Source organism: Mchenga conophoros, linkage group LG19, assembly GCF_057382185.1.
Source record: "Mchenga conophoros isolate Kocher_MC1m ecotype Shallow Benthic linkage group LG19, M_conophoros_male_GT1.1, whole genome shotgun sequence".
Taxonomy (NCBI): Eukaryota; Metazoa; Chordata; class Actinopteri; order Cichliformes; family Cichlidae; genus Mchenga; species Mchenga conophoros.
In genome coordinates, this window is record NC_140544.1 from 8,992,832 (window position 1) to 9,016,692 (window position 23,861).

The 23,861-nt window shown below is 46.5% G+C and overlaps 2 protein-coding genes across 5 annotated transcripts in view; one reads left to right on the forward strand and one right to left on the reverse strand.

Moving 5' to 3' along the window:
• The window catches only part of LOC146551686 (histamine H2 receptor), a 77,462-nt gene extending 74,046 nt beyond the window's left edge, over positions 1 to 3,416 (reverse strand). The window contains exon 1 of the mRNA XM_085256450.1: positions 2,716 to 3,416. The gene's annotated coding sequence lies outside the window, so the exon portion shown is untranslated. The remainder of the gene's footprint in view (positions 1 to 2,715) is intronic.
• mapkbp1 (mitogen-activated protein kinase binding protein 1) overlaps positions 1 to 23,852 on the forward strand; it is a 33,088-nt gene extending 9,236 nt beyond the window's left edge. The window contains exons 3-32 of one of the 4 annotated variants that reach the window (XM_085256431.1): positions 2,734 to 2,796; positions 2,881 to 2,938; positions 3,026 to 3,196; positions 3,283 to 3,420; positions 3,499 to 3,681; positions 3,781 to 3,798; positions 4,285 to 4,445; positions 4,719 to 4,917; positions 6,251 to 6,397; positions 6,471 to 6,676; positions 6,757 to 6,848; positions 9,033 to 9,158; positions 9,257 to 9,327; positions 9,556 to 9,677; positions 10,557 to 10,632; positions 10,712 to 10,823; positions 10,972 to 11,035; positions 15,821 to 15,949; positions 16,172 to 16,290; positions 16,382 to 16,413; positions 17,523 to 17,663; positions 17,746 to 17,856; positions 18,298 to 18,401; positions 18,481 to 18,608; positions 18,699 to 18,869; positions 18,986 to 19,067; positions 19,297 to 19,700; positions 22,164 to 22,871; positions 23,073 to 23,158; positions 23,238 to 23,852. In XM_085256431.1, the coding sequence (XP_085112557.1) occupies positions 2,734 to 2,796; positions 2,881 to 2,938; positions 3,026 to 3,196; positions 3,283 to 3,420; positions 3,499 to 3,681; positions 3,781 to 3,798; positions 4,285 to 4,445; positions 4,719 to 4,917; positions 6,251 to 6,397; positions 6,471 to 6,676; positions 6,757 to 6,848; positions 9,033 to 9,158; positions 9,257 to 9,327; positions 9,556 to 9,677; positions 10,557 to 10,632; positions 10,712 to 10,823; positions 10,972 to 11,035; positions 15,821 to 15,949; positions 16,172 to 16,290; positions 16,382 to 16,413; positions 17,523 to 17,663; positions 17,746 to 17,856; positions 18,298 to 18,401; positions 18,481 to 18,608; positions 18,699 to 18,869; positions 18,986 to 19,067; positions 19,297 to 19,700; positions 22,164 to 22,871; positions 23,073 to 23,158; positions 23,238 to 23,468 (4,453 nt within the window). In that variant the 3' untranslated portion in view covers positions 23,469 to 23,852. Of the gene's footprint in view, positions 1 to 2,733; positions 2,797 to 2,880; positions 2,939 to 3,025; positions 3,197 to 3,282; positions 3,421 to 3,498; positions 3,682 to 3,780; positions 3,799 to 4,284; positions 4,446 to 4,718; positions 4,918 to 6,250; positions 6,398 to 6,470; positions 6,677 to 6,756; positions 6,849 to 9,032; positions 9,159 to 9,256; positions 9,328 to 9,555; positions 9,678 to 10,556; positions 10,633 to 10,711; positions 10,824 to 10,971; positions 11,036 to 15,820; positions 15,950 to 16,171; positions 16,291 to 16,381; positions 16,414 to 17,522; positions 17,664 to 17,745; positions 17,857 to 18,297; positions 18,402 to 18,480; positions 18,609 to 18,698; positions 18,870 to 18,985; positions 19,068 to 19,296; positions 19,701 to 22,163; positions 22,963 to 23,072; positions 23,159 to 23,237 lie in introns of all 4 variants that reach the window. The other 3 variants (XM_085256432.1, XM_085256434.1, XM_085256433.1) reach the window with 3 other exon arrangements.
• The last annotated feature ends 9 nt before the right edge of the window (positions 23,853 to 23,861 follow it).

The following is a 23,861-nucleotide window of genomic DNA, read 5'->3' on the forward strand; positions in this document are numbered from 1 at the left end:
TGCTCCTTCTTCTTCTTGGTGAATTTTGCTTTAGAAACAGAATCGACGTGGGATTGTTGCTTGTGCCTGACTCCGTCTGCAGCTTCCTGCTAACGCTTGAAGTGGGGAAACTTGGGAGGTTTTTACTTTGAAAACCTGGCATTGCTGAGCATCCTGTTTATTTTATAAAATTAAGTCTGACCTTTTGTTTTGCAAAATTCACATATTTAAGGCATGTTGGTAACAGCCAATAGCTAACTGAAAGCTTTTATTTTGAAACTGTGAGATTTTCCTCCATCTCCAAAAGTTGATTCTGTTCATCTGGATGTTTTCAGTGGGAGAAACGTTTCGTCACTCATCCAGGTGACTTCTTCAGTCTCAGCTGACTGCAGGTTTCCACAATCTTATAAACAGGACATTTGCATAATGACATTGTTCCTTCAGTGGGCTGGTTTCAATAGTTCATCCTATTGCCCCATCCTCGGGCAATCTGGTCATTAAGTCTGATGTCACTAGCCGTGTCTTGGCCTAAACTCCGCTGCAGGTCCATATATCAAACGATCACTATGGCAGTGGTCCCCAACCTTTTTTGCGCCACGGACCGGTTTATGCCCGACAATATTTTCACGGACCGGCCTTTAAGGTGTCGCGGATAAATACAACAAAATAAAACTAGTACCGGTACCGAAAAAAAGAAGATTTATTCATAACACACGTGAAAAGACCAAGGAAAGCCGAGTAAACGATAAAAATGATAACAAAATAACGCTGAAAACCGATAAAAACCCTGAAAACTATACATTTCACACCTGAGCCTCAACTCTCGCAGCCCGGTACCAAACAACTCACAGACCGGTACCGGTCCGAGGCCCGGGGGTTGGGGACTGCTGCACTATGGTATTATGAGAGTTGAAAAACTGTCTAAATCCTTTCATCTTTAATAAAATGATCAGCGTTCTGCTCTACCAGGTGTAACAATTGAGTTTAACATCCAGGCATCAATGAAAACGGAATTTATGACATTTAACGGAGTTAGAAGTTAGCAGGAAGTTAGCTCACTAGCTTCTATCTAACTACAATATAGCATGTCCTGACTGCGGGGTTTTGGAAACAAATTCAAACGTACAGCTCTGTTATCACTTCCAACATAAATGAAGACAGAAAACTAAACAGCAGTGACGTTTGTAGGGTTACTGAAGTTAGGCTAGCTGGTATATAATGATGTGCTACGTGACCGCTAGCGACACAGCTATGTTAGCATAATATAAACAAGCTAACTTTTTTTCCACTCGATAAAAGTTAACGTGAGTGTTCTCGGTGGTCAGGAACAAATGTAATCGCATGGCAGGATGCTGTAAAAGGACCAAACTTCAGCCAGGAGAACAACTGAGATAATCCATCCACAATACGAGGTTAGTCATTCATATACTGCTGCATGGGCTGGGCTGTAGTTACATCCTAAGGTTTTAAAAACTGAGCTTAAATAAATGATTAGCGGTAATAAAAGCCGAGGGAGGTCAACGGTGATCACTGACTGTTTTAGGAGCTTTTTGAGATTAAATAGAAGAAAATACATAACATTAAACATGTTAACAACACAAAAGCCATATTAAACGCAGACTACTTTAGGCCCGGAAGTAGGATTCGTCACGTCATCACTTAACAATCGGATTGAAGGAAAACCGTCCCAGGTCTTTTATTTTGGAAACCAGACAACTTTCTCTGCCTTCCTGTTAGGGCTGCCACGATTAGTCGACTAGTCACGACTAATTTAATAGTCGACGCATCGTTTGAAGCTTTGTAAGAACCTGAAAGACGCAGGAATAAGTAGTAGGATTTAAGAGTGTAATAACGGACTGAAACAGAAGATGGCAACACTGCATGTACAAGGATGCCAGCTGCCGTTAAACCCCGAAGAAGAAGAAGAAGCTGTGTCCCAGAATTCATAGCGCAGCCCAGCTCAGTTTCCAACAATGGCGGCAGCTAATTAGTTTTAATATTACTCTTATTATTCTTTCTGGGTCACAAAATAAACGTTTAACATATTTTCAGGCGAGAATGTAGCTGTGTAAACCTCAAATATCTGCTCAATTTGTCAAGACACCACATATTTTCAAAAGCGCTCCGATGTTTTCGGAGACGTCTGTTACCCACTAGCTCGATAGCTAGCCGGGGGCAAGGCTCACTAGAGCCGTGAGAACACCGGACTCCCAGCAAATCGTTTTCAAACCCACCGCCGTCTTTCACTATTCAGGTTAAACATGATATATAAGTCACTTAGATAACTTAAAAATGTTATTGTTTGGCTTTATTTAGTATTTTATTTGTTCCTGAGTAAATCGGTTTGGCTGAGATTAAAGTTATAGTTTTTACACAGCTGAATAAACAGCTGATTATCAGAAGTGTGAGATGCTCCAGAATTTACTCCGGTGTCCTGTTATACTTTAGATAGCAAGGAGTTTATTAAACTTCACCGAAACAATCTGCAAATTTCATTAAAATTTAATAAACTATCATCTTGTCTTTATTTTTAGTTAGCACAGACCTTAAACACTTAAAGCTGTAAGCTAATAATAGTTATATAAGAGCTGGTGCAATAAGCTGTACGTTTTACATCCAATGAATGATGATCTGATTAGTCGACTAATCGCAAAAATAATCGGTGACTAGTCGACTATCAAAATAATCGTTTGTGGCAGCCCTACTTCCTGTGAATGAGTGTTTTGATCATGTTACCTGGCCGTGTCATTGCAGGTGTGTGGTCGTGCTGCTGAATCCACGGAAGAACAAACAGCATCACATCTTCAACAGCTCCAGGTAAGACTCCAGCAGCCAATCAGATCACACTTCTTGTCTGCTTCTGTAAGGAAAACATGGAATAAAGACCGTTTCCTGTTACAGGAAGGCAATCACGACGCTGGCATTTTCGCCGGACGGGAAGTATGTGGTCACAGGAGAGGTAAGCATGCCACGACAGCGCTCAGGTGTTCACCTGGTGCCTCAGGTGAGAGATGATGCTTATTTTTTTCCTTCTTGTCTTCCACAGAGTGGTCACATGCCGGCGGTCCGGGTCTGGGAGGTATCAGAGTGCATTCAGGTGTGCGAGCTGCAGGAACATAAATATGGCATTGCGTGCGTGGCGTTCTCTCCAAATGGGAAGTACATTGTCAGCGTGGGCTACCAGCACGACATGGTGGTCAACGTATGGAACTGGAAGGTGACGGAGGCGTGGCCGAGTGCACCTGAGAGATGCCACCTGAGAAAAGGTCTTCGTGCTCACCTGCTGCTGTCTGTCCGTTTCAGAAAAACGTAGTCGTGGCGTCCAATAAGGTGTCCAGCAAAGTGACCGCCGTCTCCTTCTCGGATGACAGCTCCTACTTCGTTACCGCTGGAAACCGACACGTCAAGTTCTGGTACCTGGACCACGCCAAGACCTGCAAGGTTCCCGCGTGACCGCCCACCTAAAGATTGATTGGCTGGGACTTCCTGTGCGGTTACTGATGGTTTCTGTGTCTGCAGGTGAACGCCACCGTGCCCTTGCTCGGGCGCTCGGGACTGCTCGGCGAGCTGAGGAATAACTTCTTCAGTGATGTGGCGTGTGGGCGGGGCAGACAAGCCGCCTCCACCTTCTGCATCACCTCCTCCGGCCTGCTGTGCGAGTTCAACGACCGGCGGCTCCTCGACAAGTGGGTGGAGTTAAGGGTGAGTGCGTGCGGCCTGATAGCAGGCGTCTACACAGTGGTCGCGTGATGTCACTGTTTCTGCTCTAATGCTCTGCTTCCTCCTCTGCTTCCTGCGCAGAGGGTCGACTCTGTCGCCGTAAGTCCTCGTCCCACCTCAGCCCGCCGCGAATACATCCCACACACACACGCCGCCACCAAACGTGTTTACGTTGTTTCATTTCAAACTCTGCCCTTCACCACAGCTCCTCCCACCACAGCAGCTGACTGTGTGACATCATTATTAATCACAATGTTCATTTGCTATCGATCCTCTCTGACACGGCGCCGTGGCGGCTGAATGGCGAGGAGCGATTTTTACAGCAGTAAAACGTTTCTGGTGACAAAGATCAGACACACCCACTCCCTTCATCTCACCCTCATTGGTCAATTTCAAACGAGGTCCACGTTTAACTACCTCATGGCTGTAACATCACCACACCCACTCTGGCACGTTACCCTCTCCATCGCAGCACCGTCCTGCACTGCAGTAGTATCAGCACTTTAGCGTTAGTACTGCAGTATTACTGCATTCTGTCACAGCTCAGGTGGAGGTGCGTGTACTTACCTGTCCGTGTGTCCTCAGACGTCTCAGGCCACCTGTCTGTGTGTCACTGATGACTTCATCTTCTGTGGCTGCTCCGATGGGACGGTTCGAGCCTTCAGCCCCGCCAACCTGCACTTCCTGTGCACCCTGCCCCGGCCACACTGCCTTGGCGTTGATGTCGCCAGTATGGTGGAAGCCAGGTAACACACACCTGTACCTTATTTTACTACAGCTTACTGTAGTCGGTATGTAGCCCCACTATAGTGCACGTTAGCCCGTAGTAGTCGTCACTGAGAATGCCGTCGCCATGTTTAGCTGACAAACACGTGTCAGAGGTCACATGGCGCCAGTCTGCACATCTTTGTTTAAACACAGAACAGGAAACCTGGTTTTTACTTAGAGCTCAGCTGATCGTGGAAACAGTTTCCATGGAAACCGCAGCTCTCATTGTTCTTCCTCTTTGTCTTCGTCAGTCAGCTGTTCTCCTGCAGGCCGGAGTCTCGTTACCCAGACACCGTGGCAGTGACCTACGACCCCGCCAATCGCTGGCTGTCATGTGTCTACAACGACCACAGCGTTTATGTTTGGGATATCCGCGATCTCCGTGACCCCCGCAAGGCGGGAAAACTTTACTCCGCCCTCTATCACTCATCCTGTGTGTGGAGCCTGGAGGTCAGTGTGCTGGTTTTACTGATGTAATGGGGCCTTGCTCATACATTGAAACCGTGGGGGCGTAACAGTGTGTCATCGATGTCTGTGTTTGTGAGGATATTTTGTGTGGTTAAACCTGTTGTTACTGACCTTGGTTTTAAGTTGGACAGTGATTTTAAATTGGACAACCAAATCAGAGCAGTGGTGAAGTCCAGTTTTTATCATTTAAGGCGACTGGCAAGAGTAAAATCTTTTCTTTCGAGGCAGCACCTTGAAACAGTGATCCATGCTTTTATTTCTTCTCGCCTGGACGACTGTAACTCACTTTATGTGGGGGTCAGTCAGTTGTTGCTCTCACGTCTGCAGCTGGTTCAAAATGCGGCTGCACGAATCCTAACAGGAACTCGAAAAAGAGAGCATATAACCCCCGTGCTAGCCTCTCTGCACTGGCTGCCTGTGTCTTTTAGAGTTCATTTTAAAATTCTTATGTTTGTTTTTAAATGCCTTCGCAGTCTTGCCCCGCCCTACCTATTTGAGCTTCTTCATCCCCACACACCCTGTCGGTCTCTCAGGTCAGCTGACCAGCTGCTCCTGGAGGTACCGAGATCCAGGAGGAAGCTCAGAGGGGGCGGGGCCTTCTCTATTGTGGCTCCAAAATTATGGAATAATTTGCCCTTGCACGTTAGAGAGGCCCCTTCACTGTCCACTTTTAAATCACGTCTTAAAACCCACTTTTATTCCTTGGCTTTTAACCTCAGTGAGACTTAGTTTCTCTTTTAATTGAAGTAGTTATTTAATTAATGATTTCACTCTTCTTTTATTTGGTTTTTACTTATATCTCATGTAATTTTATTTTACAGTTCCAATGTACAGCACTTTGTGTCAGCTGTGGTTGTTTTAAAGTGCTTTATAAATAAAGTTGATGATGATGATGGTTCTCAGACCGTCAGCAGCTCAGACTCGGCTACTCGTTGTGTAGTTTTGTGTCGGACGTGTTCATACTGCCAAACAAAGCTAACGAGTGTGCTACCTCACAAACAGAGCACAGCCTGGCCTCGGTCACGCCCTCCCGACAGGTTAAAGTTTATAGACGTGTGTCGTGAAGCTCAGCGTCTGAGGGGAAACGGGTACAGGTGTGGTGCACAGGTGTGAGCTCTAACCTCGGTAAAATTTTACTCTCCAACCACACTCTGAGCTCTGTGAGTAAATCATCCACCAGGCGGGGATTACTCTGCCTCCAGCTGTGCCGCCTCCACCCAACAGCAGGACCCAGAGTTTGGACAGTAATCCAAACTCTGGATTACTGTGCGTACAAAGTCTGCTAACCTGTGTCTCACCTGTAACTGTTGTGCAGATGTACCCCGAGGGTGGAGGAGAAAAAGGAGGAGGTGGTAAAACGTGCCTTCCCCGCGGCTCCTTCCTGTCCTGCTCCTCAGATAACACCATCCGACTGTGGAGCATTGACGGGCACAGCGCCCTCCACAGGAACATCCTGAGCAACGTAGGACAGCACGCACCTGCACATCGTACACCTACACCTGTGCTACACTGACCTATGGCCTCTGTCCCCGCAGGACCTGCAGAAGGTCGTGTACGTGGACGACAACGTAACTGGCCTCCTGGACACGGAGAGCGTCAGCATTGCTGCGGGTACGGAGAAGGCGGGGTCATCGGTGACAGAGGGGCAGCAGGTGGACCAGAGCAGAGCGGGCATTAGGACCCTGAGAGTCAGCCCCGATGGACATCACCTGGCCTCTGGAGATCGCACAGGGATCCTCAGGTGAGTGGAGGTGGGCAGGTCGCCACGGAAAAGGTGCGTGTGCGTTGGTGTGACGTTGGTGTGACGTCGATGTGTTTTAGGATCCACGACCTAGACGGCATGGCGGAAATTCTGAACGTTCAGGCTCACGACTCCGACATCCTCTGCCTCGAGTTCTCCAAACCGGACACAGGTGAGAAACCATCCCAGACCAGTGCGGGAACACAACGCAGCGCTGGAAACAGTTCAGTTTTTGAAGACAGTTTAAATATATCCTAAAGAAAAGATATAAATACTTTAAAGATATTTTCACTCTGTGAAACTAACGCTGTGCTATAAACCCAACATCCGTTTTTATTCCCTGATGGAAAACTAAAATATTCCATCACCGCTCTTATTTTGAAATGGGTTTTATTCATAGCTTTATTGTAAAAAATGTTCTCCTCATGCTAATGAAGCCTTGAATGTACAGCCAACGATTACTGAAAGGACCCCTTAAAGAAGGGGTTCCAACTCCAGGCCTCGAGGGCCGGTGTCCTGCAGGTTTTAGATCTCACCCTGGGTCAACACACCTGAGTCCAGCCTCTGGACACGAGGTCATTCAGCCATTTAAATCAGCTGTGCTGAATCAGGGACGCGTCTGCAGGACACCGGCACTCGAGGCCTGGAGATGGAGATGGACACCCCTGCCATAAAGGGAGGAAACGTAGACGCTTACGATACCTGACATTATCCCCGCCCCTCCCCCTGCTGGTTTGACTTGATTTTGAAGGTCAGAGCTCAGTCTTACAGATTAGTTGTCCTCTGACTCGAGGTCCTTTGTTTCTCTTCCTCTTGGAAAACAAAAAGCTCGTCCTTTTTGCTGAGTCGACATCTCTTTACAGGAAGTGATGCCACTGGAGCTTGTTAAATTGGTATGTGTGTAATTATGTGTTTCTGTGGTTGTGAGTGTTCCTTTCTGACTTACAGCCGGCTCCGTCTGTGGTTTTCAGTCATTTTGGACCGTTGGTGTCCCTGCAGAGAGAATTTCCTGTGTTCCACCACATAAACCTGCAACATCCAACTAGCAAGACTGACCTCAGATTTTCAAAATAAAAGTACTTGTGTTTCTGTAAATTGGCCCTTATTTTCAGGACGCGTAAAAGTGAGGTCATTTTGCTGTGTGTTTGGTTTTACACCATTTTCTGTTTTGTGTGAAAGGACGCTCTAAAGTTATAAAGAGAGTGGGAGAGTTTTATCTGTGAGAAGAGCTGCTGACATAAGCTAATGTAGTTAAAGTCAGCCGTGTGCTTCCATGATTTACACCCACACGGTGCTCGTTATAACTGACTTTACCATCGCGAACGGCTAAAAGCAGACGCTAACGTGGTGCAGTGGTGGCTGGGCCGCAGCGTATGCGTTATTTTTGTGCCACTATTCTGAGCGCATGTAAAAAAAAAAATTTGCAGGTGCACACACGTACACACACAATGTGTTGCTCGCGCTCTCAACATTTCTGCCCGTGTGCGCTCAACTCTTTCTCTACACCGTTATATTTGTGCCACAAAACCAGCCAATCACAGACTTGGATGCAAAAAAATCTGAGAAAATCAAAACAAAAGGGTTGAGCACGCACAGGCAGAAATGTTGAGAGCGCGAGCAACACATTGCGAGCAGGCGCAAATGCAAAAACTGAGCGAGAGGGGCTGCTGTTGTGTGTGTGTGTGTGTGTGTGTGTGTGTGTGTGTGTGTGTGTGTGTGTGTGTGTGTGTGTGTGTGTGTGTGTGTGTGTATAATAGCAAACACTGAAATACAGTTTTTGCACGCAGCAATGAATTTTATTCACTCAAATTCTTTTCTTTGCTGAAAATAAATTTCTCCTCAAAATGCAACACTTGCACCTGCAAACTTTTTTTTACGTGCACTCAGAATAGTGGCACAAAAATAACGCCATAGCAGCGCCATGCTGGCCTTCAGACATGTCTTCATCCTCCTCCAGAGGTTCATTAGATTATTGGAGTCACACAGATGAAGCCACAGCTGTGTGTGTGTGTGTGTGTGTGCGTGCACCCGCCTTGGCGGTTTGTGGGGACTCTATTTTTGACTGCAGCGAGGCATTGGGGGAGGGGGCGGGGCTCTTTTGTGCTTTGAGTCAGCTGATTACAGCAGGTCCTTTTAACACCGAGATAAATATCAGCGTGAAAATGTTCACTCAGACTTCCTATTGGCTTGTGTGATGTGATGTCAGACAAGGAGAAACGCAGGTTAGCGATAAAGGGCTAACGTTTCCCTCAGCTTTGTCTTGTAGGCGTTACGGCGATCAGACCGTTCACCGTTGTGACACTTAAGGGCGTTTAAAGAGAACGTTGGTCCAACCACATTTACGCGTCTCTCTCAGGTCTCCAGTTATTGGCCACGGCCGGCCGGGACCGTCTGATCCACGTCCTGGATGTGGGCAGAGATTACAGCCTGGTTCAGACTCTGGATGAGCACTCGTCCTCCATCACTGCCGTCAGATTTGCTGGTACTGTCTGACCTTTGACCTCTTTTACCCTCTACCCCTTGCTGCTGTAAGTTTGCTGCTAGCGTCTAACCTGTGATGTTCTTCTTCCTGTCTGTCAGCCAATGAGGGGAAGGTGAGGATGATCAGCTGCGGCGCCGATAAGAGTGTCTACTTTCGCACGGCTCAGCAGGTGAGACAGAGGCCCGTGTGAGTACACATTAGTACTTCTGAACATATTAATAGTACCTGTAGCGGAGTAATAGTACTGCTGAGTGTCGCGCTCGTGGCTCCGTCACTGATCCGAGGTCAGTTGAATGCAGTTTTCGTTCACGTGTTTCCAGGTGAAATGATGTAAAATAAACTCCTTCTGGTACTTCATGGTCATGTGGTGCTTCCTCTTCTCTCTGCTCCTCCTCAGACAGGGGAGGGATTGGAGTTCACGCGGACGCATCACGCCGTCAGGAAGACGACGCTGTACGACATGGACGTCGAGCCGACCGGGACGTACGCAGCGGTGGGCTGTCAGGACCGCAGCATCAGGTAACGGCCGACCGATGAAAGGTTGTGACCAACTACAACTCCCATGATGCAGTCTGCCTGCAGGCGTCTAGTCAGTGATCAGCAGAAGCCGTTTCAAAGCTGGAACTGAAAAGTGACTAGCAATCAGCCAATCAGACGCTGGATGAGCCTGGACTTTAATCCACCTTTAGCTCAGATCAGTCAGATTACCCAGCAGCCAGTGGGAGTAGCAGGATTAACCACCTCCTCCTTCTCTCTGGGTTCTTTCTTCCTTCTGTATGTTTACAGCACCTTCCAAAGTATTTCACATTAAAAGCAGCAAACCCAGAGAAGCAGAAACCAAATGACTTTCACATTAAAAGCCCCACTTTTAGGGGAAAGGCTTCATGTATTGATTATCTATCAGTGGGGACGATCCGACCAGTCATGCTGCCCCCTGCACTGGTGTTTCCTGTTCCTGTGAATGGTTTTGATGGGATTAGTTCAGAGTTGACTTGTTCAACCTTCTGCAGCTCCAAACGGAAGCGTTTCTCAGCTTCGAGCTGGTTTTCTGAACATACCTGCGCGTTGTGGATGTAAACACATGAATGTGTACAAATACACACGGGTGTATCACATGTTTGTTTGGATTTAAACCTTTACTGGCGCTCCCATTCACTGCCATGCAAACTTCCGGCAGCTTCCTTCCTGCTTTAAGGTGCGTTGCTGCCACCTTATGGCTGTAAGTGTCATTACATCCAGGAAGTAGTTTTATTTTTCTGGTGAGGTCTGTGGCAGCTGGTCTCCGGTCGCTTCATCCCCTCACTTCCTGTCTGTGGATCATGTTTTTAGTTTGTAAATACTGCTGCCGATGATGATGATAATCACGATGATGGTGGAGTGCTGTGTCTCACCCTGCAGGATCTTTAACATCAGTAACGGGAAACAGAAGAAGCTCTACAAAGGCTCTCAGGGCGAAGATGGGACGCTCATTAAGGTCAGAAAGGTGTGGGTACCATGATGATGTTTCCATGGGAACAGGGACATACAATAACCGACTCCTCTTGCGTCCTCAGGTGCAGATAGACCCGTCGGGGCTCTTCATTGCCACCTCCTGCTCAGACAAGAACATTGGCATCTTCGACCTGTACTCAGGAGAGTGCGTGGCCACCATGTTCGGACACTCGGGTCAGTCGCCGTCAGTTACAGACACGATTAATGACCGCTGACAGCAGAGCCAGTTCTTTCAAAGCTTTATTTAAAACCAGAGCTTTTACACACGGCTGTGATTCCAGTAAAGTTATTTCAAATCTGGCCCTTTTTCTTCCTGTTCCAGAGATCATAACGGGGTTAAAGTTCAGCAATGACTGCAGACACCTGATCACCGTGTCAGGAGACAGGTACGCCTCACCTGAACCCCCCGCACCCACCCACAGCCCTCCACACCTTTATTAACCCTCTGGGTTTGTTCAAAATCACGACCCTTTCAGCTTGTTCGTGGCCAAAAGTGGCCACCAACAGATTAGGTCTGTAATTTTTATTATTTTTATGTTTTTTTGCCATTTTTTCTGCATAAAGCTTTTAACTAACTTCAGTTCTTGTCATAAATATAAAATAATTATTACTTTTTAACCCTTTAAACACCAGTTTGTTTGCCCACTGCACTAGCTGGAAGACAACCTCAAATCTCGCAATTTTATATAATTGCATTGCTACTGAAATTTCTTGTATTATTAATAGTAGAGTCTGGGGCATGTAATTGATTCACATCAACACTGATTATAATGCATTGTTATTTTTGTGCATAAAAACTCCCTCTCAGCTTGTTCGTGGCCAAAAATGGCCACCCCTTGTTTACATTTACAAAATGCTATAAAATTCATATATATTAAGAAAAAATTCCACTTTTTTTTACTTGAATTTTTAGATTAGCATCAGTGCTGTTCATGATAATCTAAATTTTATTCAAATCCGGAATTTTAACCCTTTAAATACCAGTTAGATCACATAATTGTAATGAATTAAATAGGAATAAAAGCATAAAATCCCCATTTTTTTCTAAATAATACATGCAAACTGATTTATTTTCTAACCATGGTGGAGGTTAGATGCGTAGCAATAATTAAAAGTATCAATGAGTTTTATGCATCTTTGTTTTTTTGTGCAGTGACAGAAAAACAAAAAAACTCCCTCTCAGCTTGTTCGTGGCCAAAAATGTCCACCCCCTGTTTATGTTTACAAAATGCTATAAAATTCATATATATTAAAACATTTTTCTACTTTCATTGACTTGATTTTTTAAAACCAAAATATAATTCAAATTCAGATATTATACCCTTTGAATACCAGTCAGATTATGTATTATTATAGTAAAAATAGTAGAGATGGACCGATCCGATATTACGTATCGGTATCGGTCCGATACTGACCTAAATTACTGGATCGGATATCGGAGAAAAATAAAAAATGTAATCCGATCCATTAAATATCACGAAAGCACCTCACAAAACTTGCAACACGCCGTAACTCACCTCAGAAGTTAGCAGTCGGAGCAGTATGCATCACGTGATAGAGCAGCTGTGGCATGCCGGACCTGTCGGTGGTCTGGATAGCATTTGGAGCTTCGCTAGCAACCCGGCATTTCATCTCTGACAAAGTTATCCCGAGAGAAGTACAGCAAGTGTGTAAGTCCATCTCTGAATGTTTGTAAAGCATTCCCACGTTAAGCTTAACAAGCGACTGCCTCTTCTTGCTGCTACTTCAATCGTGAAACTGCTTAAATGATCAGCTGATCGGCTTTTCTGTCGCGAGTCCGTGTCTCTTGTTTGTTTTTGGCCCACTTTGCACCAGAAAGAGGAAACCAGCGGCTGAACAACAGCAGCACGTTTAAGCTTGATAAGCTGTTGTTAGAATGTATTTAATATTACTTTCTACACCAGGATCGTTTTCTACGTAGCTGACGCTGGTAACTGTGCAGGGGCGGATCTAGCAAAGTTTAGCCAGGGGGGCCGATAGGGCATGAACAGGGAAAAGGGGGCACAAAGACATACTTTTCTTTCTTATTCTCATTTAAAATGTCGAGCTTTTAATAAATAATTATCTGACACCCAAAGTTTTAATTTGATGTAAAATGAATAGAAGTCAATTACTGTATATAGTGACTATTAAGTCTAATATATATACCCTAGTAAGCTATAGTACTTTTTACTTTGGGAAGGTACCATCTGTGCAGTCTGCAATTTTGTTGAAGAAAGATGTTGAATCTATTTAATATTTCTTGAAAAATAATTGATTTCTGTGCATTTTTTTTCACACTGCATCAAATTAAGGTTGATTACGTCGATTAAGCATCATGAGGTGGCGCGTGAGGGGTGGTTCCTTATTTTTTATTTATTTCTTTTTGTTGTTGCTGGGAGTTGGAACCCTATTAGTTAGGTTGCTTAATATTTACGCTAAGTACTCTTTAAAATACCAGAATAGGGAGGATGGTGTAGGTTTAAGTTTATTAGATTGATCAGTATTGCTGAACTATGAAATATTTTTTTTGTATACAGGTATAACAGAATAGCTTTAGTGTAGTTGTTGTTTTAAACTTGAGTATGAACTTGCAGACTTGCAAAATGCAGCAAGATATTTTAAAAAACAGTTTTGTTGATTAAAAAACACTATATCGGATTCATATCGGTATCGGCAGATATCCAAATTTATGATATCGGTATCGGTATCGGACATAAAAAAGTGGTATCGTGCCATCTCTAAAAAATAGTAATAAAGTTCACATTTTTAGCATATGAATGATGAAACCTAATTTTTTTTTTATCATCATTGCAGGTCAGTAACAGTGATTTATTTTTACTTTTTTTCTTTTTGGAGGGGGGGGGTTGAATGGCCAAAAAGAAAATCACACATGGTGTGTTAGTGGCCAGAAAGGCAGTTTAATGACCAAATAACCACTGAAATGACCAATAAAATGATTGAACTTTATATTCCAGTGTGCTTCTGTGTGCATCTTCATTAGCAGCAGGATGTACTAGCCACAGTAGAGTGGTTTTTGTAGGCACACTTTCTGCACCTGGTGCAAGGGGCTGCTGTTCCAATCCTGGAGGTGCACCTTTTGCACCTTCTTCTCATTTCGTTGGTGGGGTGTGGGTCACACTCTGGGTCACACTCTGGTTCAGACTACTGTATCTTGAGATCAATGGCAGAAGTGGCTGAGAATCAGGGACAAGGGTGTCTTGCAGTTGTTGAGGTCACCAGCATGTGTCCCAGCTCTCCCAGGATCACTCTTCATCTGTAGGTTGTAGAGGACTCCCCCACTTCAGTGAACTTGTTTCCGGTGGGACAAAGGCATCGTATCCCGAGACATCCAGGAGATTGGAGAGAAGAGCCATCAGCCATCAGTTAGTTTTCCTGCTACAACTCGAGGTGCCAACACCCTCTAAGTTATCCAAGCAATATTTGTGCCTATTGTAGTCCAGGATTGCCTCTTGCTTTCACGCATCCTTTATTCCCCATCACTGACTGCTGGTTCCTTGTGTGTTGCTGTCAAATGAAGCACATTCCTCCGTTGCTTTGGCATGTGGGATATTGCTGTGGTAGTTTTGGTGAAGCCAAAGACAGACAACAAAATCTTCCTCTGTTGCAACTGGAGGAGCTGGGGAGGAAGCTCTGGGCCAGTTTTCATCTGAGGAGTTCCTCTGCCAAGGTGCCCGAAGGAAAGACGTTGTCCTCGGAGCTCCTCCGTCAGTTGGAGTCTGAACCCCATGCCTTTTTTTACTTCTTGAGAACTTCCAGTGTTGTCATCCAACATGCTATGTATTGCTTTATTCTGGTGTAGGCTCACATCTCCACTTCATCTATAATCCTCCAATCCTCACACCTTCACCTCCCGTGTAAGGGTGCACAGCAGCCAAAAGATCTCCTTTGTTATAAAAAAAGTCAAAAGTAGATCTCAGGCTGCTAATGCAGGAAACGGCATACAGGGTGACTCCTGGTTTGATACCAGTGGGTACTGGATTGTAGAGCAGTCTCTCTTCAGTTGTGGGACCCACATGGTTTTCCTTTCACGAGGGATCCACTCAGTCACCGGCTCCTCGGTCTCAGAAAATGCTCCTATGTTCTTTTCCATCAGCTGCTTGGCCTCCACCTCCATGCCCCTTGACCCCAATCCTCCCCCAAAGAAGAGGATTCAGGCAATAGCTAGTACTCAACATCAGTGGTGATGCAGTCAGCCTCTTTGGAGATTGTCCCCTCATTTTCTGGAGAGGAAGTTTCTTCATCTTGGGCAGATGTCTTTTCTTCAAGGACAGAGGACTGCTTGCTGTCCTTGCTCTCTGACCATCATACAGACAGTGCTTGAAGCAGTGATGACTTTCTTGCCATATAGCCAGAATAAATGATTTCTAGAGTTAATATTTTGGGTATGGTATCTTTTATGAAAAATACAAGAGTAAAAGTGCTTTTAACATGCGCTTCAAAGCTAAGTTTGACTGGGAACCTCAAAGCTCATTGTAATGTAAAGCTATGTAATGTTTGATGCATCATTATTTATTCCAGTCTATCTTGCAAATACATGTTTGTGCTGCAATGTCATGCACAAACACAAACTATTAGATCCTTAAGACCAAACCTATGTCAAAATTGTTTCATTATTCTGGTCCATTGGAGTGTGGTAGGCCATCAAAGGCCGCTACTAGAAACTCAGAATATTACATGAAATCGCTTGATTGGCCAAAAATGGGTAAATGATGTAATTTGGTAAAAAACATTAAAAACTACAATTTTTTTTGTGTTGAGTTCAGAATGAAAGCAATTTGACCTAAATCACATGATATAGTACTGTCAATAACAAGGACTCAATAAAGGTGGTTATAATGGGTTTCAATTGGCCAAAAATGGCCACGATAGAGTCAAGAGGAACAATTTGGTGTACAGTGAATATTATTGACATTATTAAGGAGCTGATGTTGAAAATTAAAAAATCTGAGAAAAATACACACCTGTGGGAAGTTTCATTCCATTAACAGAACAAAGATGGTTGAAAAAAGGTCACAATTAGGTTATGGTTATGGTTATGTTTAGGGTCAGGGTCAGGGTAAGCGGCTAGGGAAAACATTATGTCAATGAGGTGTCCCCACAAGGATATAAATACACACGTGTATGTCTGTGTGTGTGCGTGTGTGTAGCTGTATCTTCGTGTGGCGTCTGAGTCCAGAGCTCACCATCAGGATGAGGCAGCGTCTCGCTGACCTTAGACCCCCCTGCAGCAATCCCAGTTCCCAGAGTGCACCTCAGCAGCGAGCCGTGAAGCTCAGGTAAACGTGATGATGATGTTCAGACTCACCTGAAGAAAACAAACCAAACTCTGCGATCAAACGCATCCATGAAAACAAAAAACCTGACCCACAGTCAGCCTGATTTAAAATAAAATAACCTGCAGTGAGCTTGACCTCTGTGACCTCTGTCCTGAATCCTGGTGTGAGGTCACATGGTCGCGGCTCTGCGTGCTGACTTGAACTTAAGTGTTTGTGCGGCAGGGAGGCGTCAACGACTCCTGTGGTCACCATGTTGTCTGACAGTGACAAGGAGGAGGAGGAGGGGGAGGAGCTTGGCTGTCCGTACTCGGACACAGCAGGAAATGTGCAACAGGAAACAGGTGTGTTAGAAACTGAATGACTCGATGGATTTGTCAGAGGTCAGGTGACCTTTAACCTGCACTGACAACGTTTCTTGTTTCTTCCCCTCAGAGGCGTCTGATGAGGTGTACAGCAGCAGGAAGGTTGGTGCATGTGACCTTTGACCTTTAACTGATTATTTCATTCTGTTTCGTTGTTGGGATGAAGCAGCTCATTAAATGGTTTTTACCTGAAGGGGGCGCTCTAGCGAGTCAGTCCTCGTGAGAGAGAGTTGTTGTTTTTTTATATATTTGTAGTTTTCATTGGCGATCTTGTACAAAGAATTTACAGAAGGAACTTTACAACATGCAAATAGCCAACAGAATTTCAATTTCTCAAAACTGTAGTAAGATGTAAGTAATAGTTCCCAGTTGTATTTCTCTAATTTATTATTATCATGATTATTATGATGATGTCACCCTGGTTGGGCGGGAACCCTGTACCAAAAGCAAACCATCTTAGCATCAATTCTGCCTTGTTAAGCTTGTTCTCTCGGCACACCTCCTTCCAGATCTTAAAAGTTGATTTTATCCAGGGATCATCAGGATCTTTCAAACGCGACTTTAGTTTACCGTCTGCTACTATGGCTTGGATTGGAGGGCCATTAGTAGCTCGTTCTTCTGTGTCTTTCCACCGAGATTTAAACAAAGAATCACATAAACAAACTCATGGCCGTAGCCGGGCAGAATAATAACAGTCCTTCAGACATGGTAAATATGGACTGCCCCTGTCCTTTGGTAATTGTAGTGTACTGTACTGGGTTTTTTCCCCAACCATAAATAGCGGGAAACTATCTTGTCCCATTCCACGAATTGTTGTTTCGGGATTTCAGTGGGGAGAGTTTGGAAAAGATAAAGCAGGCGTGGTAGATCGTTATTGATTCTGTTCATTAGGCCTAAAGCTCCACCTCGTTAAATCCGACTTCAGATAAAAAGATAGTTTTTTTTTTGTTTGTTTTTTGTTTTTTTTAAAGTATCTTAAGCTCATCGGCAAAATTTGCATTTACATATTTATGTCTAATAAGCTCTATGACAGAAACAAGTTAAGCTCCTCTAATAAACATAGTACGTATGTAACAACAGGTGTGACGTTAGAACGAACACTCAAATGTATAACAGACAGCTGCTGGGTTTGAGAACTGAACTAATGTTTAAAATATGATCTGATGATGTAACCCAAGCAGATATTTGAAGGGCTTCTGTTTGTGACTCAGCAGGATGGGGGCTTATCTGGGGCGCGACTCCCTCGCCGGCGCTGGTCCAGGAGGATGTGCGACGCTGACGGGGTTCTGATGGTGAAGTCCATGCTGGACCTGAGACTGCTGGACTCTTTCTGCCCCGACAAGCAGGCGGAGGTCAGGACACTCAGAGACACTATTCAAAAAAAACACCCGCAAGTGATTAACTAGCATTAACGGTCCTGTTTATTCTGTGAAGACACGCCCACTTGATGTTAGCCACTCCCACTGCAGCAAGATGAGGAAGGGTCAAGGTGCGGAGGAGCTTCACAGGACCAATCAGGAGCTTGGGAGCACCATCAGCCTGCAGGTTTGTGTATGTCAGGGGCGTCTCTCACTGTGATCTGGGAGGGGCGCAGCTGGTAAAAAAAATTAATAAGCCCCTCCCCCACACTCTCTCTCTGCCCCACACCCTGTTTCTCTCTCACTCACACCCTGTCGCTCCCACACGCTGGTGTGGGGAGAGAGACGACTCCCACACCCTCTCTCTGCCGCACACCCTGTCTCTCTCTCGCTCCGCCTCGCCCTTCCTGTCTCCCTCCCTTATACAGTCACACACTTCCTGTCTAACATTAACACTCCGATGGATTCAGTATCTTGCCCAGTTATACTTGGCGTGCAGACTGGGATTGAACCACTGAGTAACAGCAGGAAGTTCTTCGTGGGTTTGATGCTGCTTTGTGGCTCCAGCTCTGAAGGGCACTGTGAGCTGAACCTTACTCAGATGTGTGATGTCATCCTGTACATACAGGTACACAGACCAGAGTTTATCCTCCTGTCCAATCAGAGCGCAGACAGAGAGAACCCAGTGCTGTATCCGGACCAATGGGAGGACAGAGTGAGCCTGGCAGGCAGGTAGGACTGCTTCCTGTCCTGAGAATTCACAGATGACGTTAGCTTTTACCAGCAAATAAGCCCCTCCCCCTGCTGTCAGTGAGTTCCAGGTGAAGGAGGCGTGTCCTGCTGCTGAAGGTGCACGGCCGGACAAACCAAGTCCCGACAGCGGCTGCTCGCTGGGATTCAGCTCCAGACTGTCGAGTCCCAGCAGACCTGCAGGATACGGTGAGATGCACTCACCTGTCTGTGAGCCGCCTCGCTGCTGCTTCCTCTCACCTGTCTTTATCAGCCCAACCCTCTTCTTCTGCCCATCAGACTCGGAGCCCACAGAGCTTCTCAGCATGGACGGAAACTCCTCTGAGCTGGAGGACGAGGAAGACAGAGGACCAGGTGGCGGGGAGTGCAGGAAACCCGTACCCCAGACTCCCGACCAGGAGGCGTTCCTGAAGGAGCACTTTGTGACGCTCGCTGACCTTTCTGCCTCAGGTACGGCGGCAGAGCTTAGCAACTGATTTCAGCATTTTTCCTCCCAGTCCTAAGCGACAGGATTTGAATCACAGCAGACTCACCTACACCTGAACATGTGACCTGTGTGTTGACAGGAAGTCCGAGCAGAGCGTCTCACAGCTCCAGTGAGAGTCTGAGCATCTCGTCCAGGTTCCTCACCCAAAGCACAGCCACAAGGTAGGATTACCGTCACACACAGGTCAATAATTACACACACACACACAGGTCCATTTAAACCAAACTTTATTGAAAAACGATAACAGCTTCCTGAATGCAGACGTGCAGCTCAGCTATGGGACAGGAGAATACTTGTTGTAGACACAGTGTGGCCTGAACACTGACTCTGTGGGGTCTCCACGCACACGTGTGGTAGATCACTCAGACCTTTTTTCTCTCGCTCTCTCAGCCGGACTGTGCTTCCTCTCCCATCTCGGACCTCGGGGGCTGGTGCGGGGGAGCCAAAGACTCGTCCGCTGGTCTCCGAGGTCCGACCTCTGATGGAAGAGAGCCAGAGGCAGGACGGGAAGGTGCCGTGGACCCAGGACCAAACCCAAAAACAGAACCAGGCTCAGGCCACCTCATTTCAGGACCAAGCCCAGCCTCCCCATGGTTCAAACCAGCTCCGCATCCTAGAGGAGGAGACCCCCTCGACCCAGCAGGTCCACCGACCCTCCCCGCTCAAGAAGAAGGCCCAAACTGCAGTGGAGTGCAGGAGGAACCAGGGACCGACAGCCCGGGCTGCTGCCTCCCATCTGAACTCTGCTGGACTTCGAAAGGCTCAGTCAGTCCACAGCCTGCTGACTGACACAGGTAACACTCAGATCACCACACAAACAGGTAAACAGCACAAGAACCAAAAGAGACTGTGGACCCCCAAGCAGCTGCATACACTGTACACCTGAGTATGAGCGCTCACCTGGACATAAAGAAGCTAAATTAAAGCTAGCAGGCCAACCACACCCACGTTGGCTGTGACTGTAGAAATTAAATGTTACGTCTTTGATTTGAGCCAGTAAAACCAACGCTGTTTGATATAAGTTAGCACTGTGGCTCTGTTAACTTCATTTATGCCACATGTGTCAAAGTCAAGGCCCGCGGGCCACATCACATCCGCGAGATCATTTTATACAGAGTTATTATTATTGTTATGCATGGCCCGGCGATATGAGGCGCTAATAATATACAAACTACAGATCCCATAATGCAGCGCTGCATCCTCCTTGACTAGGCTAACTGGGAACATTCCCACGTCAATCAAGTCAAACTTCTGTTATTGAAGCTAGCTGCTCACAATGGTGGAGAGAAAAGTTGATTCTGAAAGCAGAGCCTTTCAGCGCCAGTGGGAGGCTAAATATATGTTTACAGACAGGCTGGTAAACCCGTGTGTCTTATTAGTGGAGCTAATGTGGCTGTAATGAAGGAATTTAATTTAAGACGGCACTACGAGACAAAACATCAGGATAAGCTGTCTGTGAAGGTTCTCAGTCATCCAGGTCATCGTAGTCAAAGGAGCTTGCAAAGAAAAGCGTCTGGACTTCTTTAAGTTGCTTGAAGACGTTTCACCTCTCATCTGAGAAGCTTCTTCAGTTCTAAGGTCAAATGGTGGAGAGTCCCAGATATAACCTAGTGGGAGTGACCCCCCACAGAGGGACAAAAGGACCCCCTGATGATCCTCTAATCGCCTGACCCAAGGTGTGAAACTGGGTGTGGGTCCCAATCAGCCAGAGTTTCGGGTGAGTTCATTGTGAAACCTGGCCCCACCCTATCATGTGATTTCCTGAGGTCAGACGGCCCAGGATGTGAGTGGGCGTTAAGGCGTCTGGGGAGGGAACTCAAAACTGGATTATAGATGGCAGAGAGTTGGTGTCGTAAACCCCCGCCTCTGTTCAAAGATGGTCGCTCACAGTGGACATAGATGCTTCTTTCACTCCTCTTTCAAACCATCTGTCCTCTCTGTCCAAAATGTGAACATTGGCATCCTCGAAAGAGTGACCTTTGACCTTTAGATGCAGATGGACTGCAGAGTCTTGTCCTGTGGAGGTGGCTCTTCTGTGTTGTGCCATGCGCTTGTGAACCTTAGAACTGAAGAAGCTTCTCGGATGAGAGGTGAAACGTCTTCAAGCAAATCAAAGAAGTCCAGACGCTTTTCTTTCCAAGCTCCTTTGACGTCAGGATAAGCTGAAAAACCTAAACGCAGAAACTACAGGAAGTAGAAGAGCTAAAGAAGAATCTGACATTTCAGCAGACGTTTGTCACCAGAGCAAAATAACAAAGTGAAGCTGTCACAAATGCACCAGTGCAACCTGCCTCACTTTCCCTGTTGCAGTAATGTTGAACCAAGTCAGCGCACTTTGCTGAGCTGCACCTGTGCAGATTCAGATGGAGCTGCAGTGTAATGATGCACTCAGGGAAAGTACGACACTGAATGGCCCACACAGTTTATTAGCTCCACTCCTGCAGCAACGCCCAGCTCCGTCTACATGCGGCTCCAACCTTGTGTTTGCTCTCATTTATTTTTTCTAGGGTTTTGGCAGCATGTTCATATTTCTAACTTGCATAATTTTGACAGGATATATTTTTATGAAGAGCAAAATATTTAAAGTTAAAGTTTATTTTTTTAAATTTATTTAATCTGTAATAATATTCCTGTCTGTTTTTATTCACATTTATGTTTAAAAAACATTGTTTTAGTGTTCAATAAATGTTTATCTTCTTTGGCCCGCGACCTGAAGTTGGCCTTGAGTTTTGGCCCCCTGTGCGATTGAGTTTGACGCCCCTGCTTTATGCGTTAACAAGCAGCTCACGTTAGCTGGCAAGAATTTAACACACTGCATAAATTTGGTGGCAGTTCATGACGTTACCTGATGAATTTGAAAGTGTCCAGTTCCAGCTCTCAGGATAAGATGTTACTGCAAAGATGGCTCACAGCTTGTTTCACACTATTTCCTCCGACTCAAGTTTTGAAATATTTGTATATCAGCAACATTTCAGTCTGCAGGATCTTTTACTCTAAACGGGCTGGCTTATGGCTAGTGTTAGCTAACGTTAGCTTGCTGTGTGATGTCAGAGTTTCTGTGTTGTGACTCCAACTCGTTAGCTACTCCGCAGACTGTTGAACCAATCAGAGAAGGTCTCGACTATTCGTTAGAGTCAGTTCACACACTGGAGATTAAAAACACGGAGGGCCACGGGGGGAAACGGTCTCAGTGTTACTCTGAGTTTACATGTTTTGTTGGACCTAATTACATCACTTCCTGTCTCTCTCATCATCAGGTGACTCCGCCATCTCCCAGATGATCTCTCGTCCCTTCAGAGAGGAGGTGCCCCCTCAGCTGCTCCTTCCCCCTGAGCGTCCCGTCACCCTTCCCAGCACCCCCAGACGCCCCCCATCTACGGCACCTCCCCTTCAGAGACCAAGCCCTGCCTCCCCGAGGTCCCCATCACAGGAAACTGCTGCCGCTCTGGCCGCCACCACCCCGAGGAAGTCTTCGTCATCCTCCCTGACTGCATCGGGGCCGCGCTCCTACATGAGCCCCACCGCCAGCTCCATGGCTAAGATGTCCCGCTCTGTCTCCATGGGCGATGGCCTTAACGTCCCCGAACCCACTGACGACCTGGCAGTGACATCACCGACTCCTTCATCTCAAATCAAAGAGACTCCACCTCCTGTTGTCGCCGTGGTTCCCTCTGTTACTCTGGCCACGCCCCCTCACGCAGCTGTGGTCCCAGTTGTCGTCTCTTCGTCTTGCTCCTCGTTTCTGGGGAACCATGGTAACCAGATGCCCCCACCCACCCGCTGTCTCCAGGCTCGCGTCTCCAGTAGCAGCAGGCCGCTTCCTGACAAACCCTCCCTCCCCCCTTTCTCAACGGTGTCCTCATCCTCCTCGCAGCCTCCTCCGGTATCCGTCTCCCCCCTGACTCCCGTACGACAAGAAGCGGGGCCTCCTACAGACGGCGGCGCCGGGCAGATGGACGACGCAGGTTTGGACTCTAACCCTCCTCCTCTTCATCCCTTCATCCTGTCATCTCTTTGGCTCCTCCTCCTCCTCACCCTTCCTCTCCTGTGTGACGGGTGAGACGTTTCTGTCGTCTCTGCTTTCATCGCATCATTGTTTACAGTCTGTTTTTAAATAAATAAAATGACGCTCGAGTGACCTCACCTGCTGCTTTCTCTTTATGCAGACGAGCCAATCAGTGTGGAGAGCTGCAGGGCTCTGACCAATGAGCTGCAGAGCTGCTTTAAGAAAGCGACGCACCTGTACAGGAGAGTGAGTAACAGACTCCGCCCACCTTACCATCTATGTTTGATGGTCACAGCAGTATTCACCTCTCCTCCTCTTCTTCCAGGTGAGTGGCTCCTCCTCAGATGAGTCCGCCCTCGACCAGCACCAGATGTCCCGCGTCCTATCAGAGGCCTTCCAGGCGATGAAGGCGGAGCTTGACGCCCTGCCGCTCGGCATGCTGGCAGCGGAGGGGGGGCTGGGAGGTGTGGGAGAGGTGAAGACGGCAGCGCTTCTGGAGGAGTACTCGCTGCTACTCCTGCAGGCGGTTCACAGGAGGATCAACAGCAGCACCTGAGCCCCGTCCCTCTAACCCCGCCCCCCTCCGGAAGGATCTGAAGCCATTTTGTTTTTAAACTGATGCAATGATCTTATTCGTTTTTATCAAAGACGTTTCTCGTTCCTCGAACTTCCCAGCGGCCGTCAGTCTGAAGGAGCGATCGGATTATTGATCGCCGTTAGACTGAGCAATACCACACTTTGTGATCTGATGCTAGGACTTTGTATTTATTGTGATGATGAGCTGTTACACTACTGACTCCGCCCCCTCGCCTCACGCCGACCGGCCCTGCTTTTACCGCGGTCGTGCATTTTGATGTCTTCGGGTGTTTGTGGGGATAAATTTGTAGTTTGAAACGTTTTCATGTTTTTTTGTCACGTTTAATAAAAGTTTCAGACTCGCTGTGATCTC